Source organism: Neomonachus schauinslandi, chromosome 1 (assembly GCF_002201575.2).
Source record: "Neomonachus schauinslandi chromosome 1, ASM220157v2, whole genome shotgun sequence".
NCBI classification, from domain to species: Eukaryota; Metazoa; Chordata; class Mammalia; order Carnivora; family Phocidae; genus Neomonachus; species Neomonachus schauinslandi.
In genome coordinates this window covers 65,226,574-65,236,450 of record NC_058403.1, presented here as the reverse complement: position 1 = coordinate 65,236,450, position 9,877 = coordinate 65,226,574, and the positions used below count along the sequence as shown (strand labels likewise).

General features: G+C 43.6%; 1 protein-coding gene across 1 annotated transcript; it reads right to left on the bottom strand.

Moving 5' to 3' along the window:
- Positions 1-4,018: 4,018 nt before the first annotated feature.
- Positions 4,019-9,452, bottom strand: FBXO40 (F-box protein 40). Its single transcript, XM_021692668.1, has 3 exons — positions 9,351-9,452; positions 6,671-8,581; positions 4,019-4,234 (listed from the first exon to the last, which is right to left on the bottom strand). The coding sequence occupies exons 1-3, from the start codon at positions 9,450-9,452 to the stop codon at positions 4,019-4,021; spliced, it is 2,229 nt and encodes a 742-aa protein (XP_021548343.1).
- Positions 9,453-9,877: the final 425 nt, after the last annotated feature.

The following is a 9,877-nucleotide window of genomic DNA, read 5'->3' as shown; positions in this document are numbered from 1 at the left end:
GAGGTAAATAGTACTTTATATGCAGCCCTTAATGGCCCTTCTCTCACAGCTCCAATTCTCCTTCCGTCTTTCAGGCATATCTAGAAGACTCCCTCCTACCACTGCCCATTGCCCTGCACCCTGGATATCAAGGGTTGGGCCTTTTCCTTAGACTGTACCTAAACCCAATCCAAAACACATTGACCTGGAAAATGGCAGTAAGGTGGGGGGCCAGGGGACCAGGAAGTTCAACTTTTTTGGCTTCAGCAGTTGTGAGAGACCAGCCACCTTCTTTCTGGGAATAATGAGTACCTTCTTTTAGGACATGATTCTTGAGGAAGAAACACAAATTAGGGGATTGAAAGGAGGAAAAGGGAGATTTGGCCAATAAAAAAAGACTAAAGCTAAAGGACCACAGGCTCCGATGAGGTATTAAGAGGATTTAGGGTCAGAGACAATGGCCTCTACTGGAGAAAGTTCAGGCTTCCTTGTAGCTGGATGACTGAAATTGATGGCCAAGTAGAGCAGATAGAAGAAACTTATGAGCATTCTTTCTATGGTCCAGGGCCAAGGCTGATAGGAAGAGAGGTGAATACATTTGGATAACTAGTGGTGGGCAAAAAGCAAATCATCAAGCAAATTATGGGGATGAGAAAGAATGAGAGGCCCAGACCACTGGGTTCAGCAAGGTCTGATAGGAGATCCTAGGCAAAATCAAAATAAAAGTCAGGGATTTGGGGCAAAGATGAAGAAAACAGTGGGATCAAGGTGCAGCTAGGATTAGTGACTGATATCCATAATTGCTCTAGGACTTCATAAAGTTGGTGAGCTCCTCATGTGAGCACTGCATCCCTCAGGCTGATTCCTTGGTTTTTCTTTAAGACACACACTCCTTTGTTTCCACAATGACCTCTGTGCCAGTGAATCACAAATCTGTCTTTAGACCTAACTTACAAGACTCACCCAGGTAGCCTTCCAGAGTGCAAAACAGCTTTTATTTCTGCTTCTAGAGACACTGGAATTTCCAGCATCCGGAGGCAAGTCACCAGACATATATGTAATCTCATTCTTCACTTCAGTTTGACTTGATATCACACATAGATCAGACTTTGACAGTGGTTTTCCTGTTACATCTCTAAGTCCCACATTGTTTTTCACTTTTCCCTTCATTATAAGACAAAAACTTCCTTTCTGCTTCAGTGCTACAGACTTCACCCTCCACGTCTGGCTGATCTCTACTCTGGATTGACTTCTTGGTGGTGATACTTATTAAAGAGTCTGTTTATATACACCTCCCTGTCCAAGCTCCTATTCCTATTCCTTTTCACTCTGCTCAGCTCCTTCTTAATCTGAGGCCATGTCTAGCTGTCTTGCTTCTGTCAGGTAATTCTGCTGCTCATGCTACTCACCACGGCCTCATCTCATGAATCCAGTCAATTTTCTGTCTGATCCACAGTCTCTCTAAAAGGCTTCCTTTTTGCTCCAACTGCCCTCTCACCATAAAATGTGCTTGTTTGTGTAGACCGGTGGATACCTGTAGTACCCTGGTTTCCTGCAACATATTCAATTAGATATCTTACAAAATGTGTTTGATGATGTTGATCAATATTGCTCCAAAGGCAGCAACTAGGAAAATAAAGATGGACTGCAAGTGTGCAGCCCACAGAGCTATACGGGCAGTCTCCTGGCTGCTCTCCTGAACCCTGAGCTGCCCAGGTTGTGAAAGAAAACCCTGTGCTCTCTTCCTTTCTCTCTATTTCTCATCTGCCTAAGAGCAGCCCCTGATTTTCATCTCCCTTGGTCAATAGCTCCCCTTTCTCTCTTTTTCTAGTAAGAGAAGAGACCCTGAGTGGATATCAGGAGCTTTCTTTCTCCAGATAGGAGGGAACTAGATTCAAAAGGAGAACTTTTCCTTTTTTCCCGCTTCAGTGTTCAGTTGTTTCCAGTTACTCATCTTCACAGAATAAAATCATAGCTCACACTCTAGTTGTATTTTTAGAAAATGGTGCCTTATATACAAATGTGAAATATAAACCAAGAAAAAAGGATTAAGAAACACAGTTACTTTACCAACTAGTACCAAGTGGTGCATGATAATGAAAAGATGAGCATATTTCTACTCTGGGACTTGCTCTAATACCTCCTTGACTCTTCTCACAAGTGTCTTCTACTTCATCTATACCAGCTCTGGACCATGTTCAGAGAGAGACCCAGGCAACAAAAAGCATCCATATTGACTAGACTCTTTCTTTTCGTTGTTGAATTCTTTGTTCTCTGCTTCCCCATAATACCTGTCCCCCTTTTCCCTTCTTTCTCACTTGCTTGAGGACTGCTGGGGAAATGGCACTGATTCAGGTGAGAGGGAAAGAAACACAAGATAAATAGCTCAATATGCCCTGCTTCTGCTATATCTGGAGAGAGCTGAAAGAATGTATTTTTTTGCACATGACTTAAGGACATAAAGCCACACCAAACAATCAGCTCCATCTGGCTCCCAACTTAAAATCACATCTGTCTAAAACTTATCTAGTAAATAAAGAAGAGCTACATAAAATCATAACCATTGTAGATCATTATGGAAGATTTCATTGTACTAAAAAGCTTATCCTAAGTTACTGCCACTGCTATGACATTGTTTAGGGTGGTTCTCAACCCAGAGTGGTTTCACTCCCAGAGGATATTTGGCAATGTCTGGAGACACTTTTGGTTGGTACAGCAGTGGGAGTGCTACTGATATCTATTGGATAGAGGCCAAAGATGCTGCTAAATATCCTATAACACACAGGACAGTCCCTTACAACAAAGAATTATTCAGTTCAAAATGTCAGTAGTTCTGCGAAATCCTGCTTAAGGGGATGGCAGTTTCTATTATGTATTTTACTCTTGTTTTCATGAGTATTCACTGTTTGTCACCCAAGACCAACGTATCACCCATTTCTGACAGACTGGAGTCATGAACAACAATAGGTAGGAGCAATTACAAGGAACTACTATGTGCAGGAGTGTTCCTTCTCATGGTCCCCCACCAGGTACTCGAGTGGTGTCTGGGACCTGGTGGCTGGTGTCACAGGAACTGCAGTGGGCCTTGTCTGGACTTCGCTGAACGTGTGATCTCTCCGGGCATGCATTCTTGCGTGATGCTGAAGTTGGTGTTAGTGTCTTGTGGTCATCTCAGCTAGCTCAGGCTTGTGCCTATGCTTCCCTAATCCACACCTAGAATATAATTTTAAGAAGAAAAGAACCTTGACTCTTAGGTCATTTTTGACATGTTTAAAAGTAGGCTTGTGGCTTTTGGTGCTAGTTTTCTCCATTAATACAATGTCTCCTTTGGATTCTTCCTCGTTGCGCAAGGCTGTCCTTCTATATATTGCCAAGATTCTCCACAACAAACTCTGCGACCTCATTTCTGCCTCTCATTCTTTGGCCTGCGGTGCCCTTGAGGCTGCTGTGCTCAGCCAAGGTCTCCATTTTATAGGGCTGTTCTGTGCTTGGACTTCCTGGGCTTACAGGCAGTGGAGTGACTAAAAGAAGACCTGGACTTAACCATCAAGATAACCCCAGCTCCAGAACCATCAAACCATGTGCCCTTCACCCTGGGTGCCCTGTGACGCACCTCAGTACCCACTCCTGCATTACCTGCCCCCTATATTTGTAAATGCTTATCAACTAAAATGTTCCCCACAAAAGCACAGGCCTGTGCTCATTATGGAATTTCACTGCTCTCTTGTTTCCTAAGACTTGGGCTCATCTTTCAAGTGGCCTCAAGTTATCTATTTTCTCCTCAGACTGATTCGTTTTAGGAAAAAAAAAAGGGTGGGGGAAGGAAATAAGTTATCAGTATGGCCCTTATAGCAAGTGTACAAGCCATGGCTTGGGAAATTCTTAGACCTTGTGCAACTGCTCAGGTTTAGGGCAGGGCACGCTCCAATACACCTAGATAAGCACGTATGCAGTTTACAGAAGAAAGTCCTCAAAATCACACTCTGTCCTACTTTCAGTAACCCAGAGGGTGAATCCAAGAATGGTGGCATCTGAATCTTTAGCAGGTGTGTCTTCCTCGTGGTCTGGCTCTAAAGGTGGTGACTAAGCTCTCTCGGGCCGGCTCCTGGAGCTGACACATGCTGGTCAAAAGAACTGGGTCAGTCTTATGCTCTACAACATTGAAAGGACAGGCCTTCAGGTGTTCAGACATAGAGGCAACTTCATTAAACTCCCAGCTCTTGATTTTGGAGAAGAGGCTGCTGAACTGCCAGATCTGTTAGGAAACATGGAAGTTCAAAAGTGAACACTGGGGCAATACCCTCGGCTGGCTTTATTTGAAGAGTATAATACCTTTCTGTTCTTCACGTTCTTAGCTTCCAGAGAGTGTTTAGCGGCTGCTTCAGACATTTGTTAGCTCCTTCGTCAGCATCCAATTCCTAGTTCACCCTTCCAATTGATAATCTTCCCAGCCAGCCATGTAATTGGGTGGGAATGCTTACCACACACCCACCCCCTCCCACCAGCCACAGGGATCCATTCTAGAAAGACACATGGTTCACATCAGGACAATTCATGTCAATGAGACTCTACCCTAGGACTTTTGCTTGAGATATCAAGAAGCAGATTCTCTTTTTCCCTCTGCACTTGAACTGTGAAACTTCAGTCTTGGGTGCTGCTGGCAGCCCCCAGGGACCACCAAGGGAGAGCTGTTGTCTTAGAATGGAGCCACTAGAGAGGAAGTAGAGGTAAGAAATAGAAAGTAAAAAGGTCATTTAGGGGCACTTTTGAGCTGCTAGATCAAACTTTGCCTGAGCCATTGCCTTTGGGAGAAAGTTCCCTTTATTATTTATGCCATGTTAAGTTGGTTTTCTGTTGCTTAAAACTAAAAGTATCCTAACTAAGAAGAGTCACACTAGAATAGAAACCTCAGGAGAAATCTAAGTGTCTGGCACAAAAGCCCCTTTTGGCTTTTCCACCTAGGATGTGGTGGCAAAGTCACTAGTTTTAAAATCTGGCTATGAGGGTAGGCATAACCTAATACCGTACTTTCAACTTGACACTTTACCTTCAGTTTCTTATCATTGTTCCAATATAAGAAAAATGTTTCCAGGGATCTTAGGACTATTTCTGTTTTTACTTTAAAAAAGCCATTTTAATATAAGCATCCTTTAGCTCCAACTAAATTCTCTTTTTTCCTTTCTAAAGGGAAATTAGTTTGTCTCAAATGATATTCTGGAGTGGTCAGCAATCACTGAATTGGGAACAAACACGAGCCAAAAAATAATGGAATTTCTAATATGTAGATTATTTGCATCTGATTTTATGGAGGAAGATATTAGACGTTCTAGACCCTACAGTTCCTAAGGGCAGGATCTCACTCTTATTCATGTTTATCCCTAACGTGTGGATGGGGGGCAGTCAGTGTTTAGCACATGGATGCAGGCCTGGATACATGAAGGAGAGTCTCATAATTGTTTTTTGAAGAAGACTGCTCAGGGAATAAATAATGGAAAACATTTAAGATGTTTTAGACACAATCAGTGAAAATATGTGTAAACAACTGTAACTCTCCAGTGCCAGTTTGCACACACCCAAATTTTGGGAAGAAATTCAACAGTGAGGTTATGGAATATTGACTGAAATCGGTACTATCAATTTGTGGTTCATATTACCACATATTTACCATGGGAAAGGATGCTAAGGGCATCTCATAAATGATGAATTAGGAGTTTCACTTTTGTATGGTATAAGCTAATAGAAGTTATGATGCAGTTCAGCAAGATTAGGAAAAAAGAATAAAATTTTTCCAAAGGGAAAGATTCTTTGATTTCTACAGCATAATTTTTTGAGAAAGCAAATAGATATTTGAACCAGGAGAGATCAGTGGACTGAATTATTTTAGAATTTCAAAATGTCTTTAACAAAGGCAAAAACTGTTTTGTTGTTTTTTATATTAGTTGATATGGGACCGAGGAGAATTTGTTGGCATACTGTATCAGACTGCAGGCAGGAAACAGATGGCACACTTTAACTGGGTAATTTGAAGAGAATTAAACAAAAATAACGATATACAAATGTGTGGGCAGGGTGTAGGAAAGCCACAAGATATAATGCAGTACCCGGGCTAGTAACAATCTAGAGTGTTAATACCCTGGGCCTGAAAGGGAAGAAGAAAGGAGGTCATTGGAACCAAGAATGAGTAATTGTGTGGAGAGAGTCACCTGATACAGTCACCTTCAGTGGAGGGACATGGTCAGTGCTAAGTGTCAAGGAGGGGAGAATGAATGCAGGGAGGAAGCCAGAAGAATAGATTTGTCAGCTCACTCTTCCTCCCTCCAATTTCCCACTGACACACTTCCATTAGATTAGCCCCGCTGGAAGCTGGAGGGTAAGGTGGCTGATTGAGGCAGGCTGTAGAGATCAGCCTCCTGGGGGACTGATCACAGTGGGCCGGGTTGAAGAATGAGTCATGTGAGCAAACAGAAGATATCCAAGACACATACACTGAGATACACAGGTACCACCATCTGTATTGTCATTTATATGTCAATAGGTCTGTCTTGCCTACTAGAAGGACCTCCTTGAGTTCAGCGATTACGTCGTCTTCCCAGGAACCTAGTACAATGCCAGTGCCTAGTACAGTGCTTGGCACATAGAAAGCTCCTACTAAATAGTTGTTGAATGAATGAATGAATTAGGGTCTACTTGCCTCTCTGTGGACTCTCCAGGAGGTGCCTCCGTGAGAATACCTCTTCTTCTTCCACTGCAGGAGGACCATCCCTCTCTCTTGTAACAAAGTAGCACAGATATTTCTCATCAGCACAGACACCTGGGAAAGCTGGGACAGGCTGATGCTGTCCAAGAACCCAGCAATGTACTGCAAAACCTCCAGTGGCAGGCTGGTTAGACAATTCTGGCTTTTCCCTCCATGGCCTGAGAGATGGTTCTTCTTTGTCTCACTCAGCTCTGAAGCAACCTCTGGCTTGATGGCGAAGGTCTTGAGCTCCTGACTATAGATCACTTTTGCCTTTTGCCCTGGGGGACGGAAATGGTTTTGAATAAATGTACATCCCAAGTAGGCGAGAGGGCATCGATGCTGGAACCAGCCATTGAGACATGACTGAATGTCTGTGTGGACATTCTTGAAATGTAGGGGGAATTCATCCCTCCTGAAGAATTTGTTGCAAGTGAAAGTGAAGGCAGAGCTGCTCTTGTTGTGTCTCCTAGTCACACATTCACTGTGGAGTTCCACATGGAGCCCCCCTGGGTTGGCAGTGGTTAGGAGGTCAGCCAGCACTGTACCAGAGGAAAATTGTTCTGGCTCAAAATTGTATGTCTGTGTAGCAAAATCCATGAACAGCCCATCAATGCTTCTGGACTCAGAGATGACATGACCTTTAAGTTCTCTTTCTAAAGCACACAAGAGTGTGGTCTTGATGAGATCTGATTTGGGTAGGTCCTCCACCGTAATCCCTAAATCCGAAGTGTCTACTGCCTTGTGTTCACTTGGTTTACAACTCGACATGGCATCTCCAACACGAGCCCGCTTCCCACAGTAGCTCACAGGAACTTTGAAGGTATAAACTGTCTTCACTTCCTGAGCCTCAAGGTTGCCATAAACAAAGTCTCTCTCCTTAGGTGTGCAAGCGGGCATCTGACCAAAGTGAATAAGCATCCTCCCGTTGTGCACCAGATACATATTATAGTCTTTTGCATCCACAGCTGTTTTCAGTCTTTCCAGAACACCATCCTGCCAAGGGGCGAGCCCTGTCGTTTCCAGGGCTGCATGAAAATCCTGCTGCTTCTGGTTTTCCTGCAGTTCTTTCTCTTTGAGAGCATCCTCTCCTACCATGTTATTGTCGCTAGAAATCTGTTCTTTCCCTCGGCTGTTTCCACTCTTGCTCTCACAGCCTACTGAAGAGCTTGTTAAAGCAGAGGCTGCATGCTCTTTGCTGAATATGTTTTCCCACTTGTCAAACTTGGCTAGGTCCATCCCTTTTTTGGTTTTGGCTAACACCTCTCGTTCTTCTTGACTCAGTTCTGCCATCTCCCCGTTAGTTGCTGATAGACATCCATGTGGTACCAAACTGGCTTCTGCCCCACCCACTGCTCCTCCCATTTCCTCCCAGCTGGCTCCACCATTCACAGTAGGTTCCTCCTCGGTGGGCTCTCTAGTTTCTGGGAAAAGTTCTACCATTTTCAGAGATCTGAAAAGGACCTTCTGGTCCTGGAGGGCCAGAGCTGTATCCAAACACTCCTCACTGGGGGTCTCTTTCATGACGTTCTCATGAAGGGTTGTTTCAGAGTCCACATTTGGCCAGCGATTCCACTCCATGGAGCAGCAGACCACACTGGCAGGGCACACTTGCAAGTGCTTGGCCAGCTTGTGGCGGGACATGGAAAGGGGGCAGCCATACTCGGAGTTGAGGCACGGAACCTCCTCTAGAGGGCAGAGGAGCTCATGCTCTGCCTCTTTGCACATGTGGAAGGTGGCACCACAGGATAGGTGGCAGTTTATCACCAGACAGGAGACACCAGGCTCCACAGGAATGTGGCAGTGACGGTTAAAGCATTTCTCACAATGTCTGTGCTGCCCAGGTAGAGGCCTGCGTGCCCTGCCCTAGAGACATCAATGGCAAGGAGAAAGAGAAAACAAATGGGAAAGAGAAGTTCTATGCATGTCTGTGACTGTGTTTTAATTGACTTATTTCCTGTTTATACATGCTTATTATGGGAACCTTGGACAATCTAAAAATCATAGAGAAGGAAGCAAAATCACTCATAATCCCACAACCCACGAATAACAACTACCAACACTCTTTTCTTCATTTTCCCATAGTTTATTCTATGTATATAGTAGATGTGTTTAGAATAGAAAAAGAAAAAAGCTGACTGTAATGGACTACACTGTTGATAATTGTTTTGAGTTGTGGATTATGGGGGATTTATATGACCCCATTAAATACTATGAATACAGTTCTGCATCCTGCTTTGTAACTCTCTATTATAAAATGAGACCATACTGTTTTATTAATGATTCTTTGCAAACTGTCTTCTTAATGGTAGTGAACATTCCAGAGTGAGTGTGCTGTCATTCATTTAACCAGCTATCTCCCCAGTGCTGGGAAGACAGAGGCCATGTCTAGTTTTGTTCACATCTGTGTCCCAGCACCTGGACCATCATAGGTACTCAATTTACTGAAGGAAGGAATTATCAGCCATTTAGTATATTGCTGGATGTTTGGGTTTTTCATTTTTAAAGTTTAACTAAAAATCTCTGCTCACAAATCTTTCTCAGCTCTCTGCTTTTCCCCTACTCCATGTCAATCTCTTCTAGGTTCTGCTCTAGCATCGCTGGTTTGGCCTAAAGTCAATAAATATCATCAAACCATTAGGGCAAATCTGCCAGCTGTTGGGCTACGGTTAAATGAAGCCAGCCAGATCTGGACCCCTGAAAGATGAAGATCCAATAAGCACCTGGTACTTACCATAGCTTCCTAATTTCTTCTTGCTTTGTAAATCTAGGAGAAAACATGAAAATATAAATGATTAGTAAGAAAAGTATTTTGGTTATGTGTATGAACAGGAGTCAAAGAGACTTTGCATACTCTTATTTAAATCCTTTTACCACCCTGGAGATGAATGTCATTGCCCATTTTATGGTCCAGGAAATGGAAGCTGGAGAAGTTAAATAACTTGTCCAAGGTGATAGAGCTGCTAAGCCATGGAATCATGGGCAGTGTTGGCCCACACTCTTCTCACTGACCCACAATGTCCTCTGATGGGCATCTTACCAGCCATGGGATGTATATGTTCTGCTTCCTGTAACTTTTCTTCCTTGTCTACCAACCATTATCCTGACATCCACCCATCCGTACATCCCATCACTGCCACATGCTCTTCCTGCCCAAGTTAA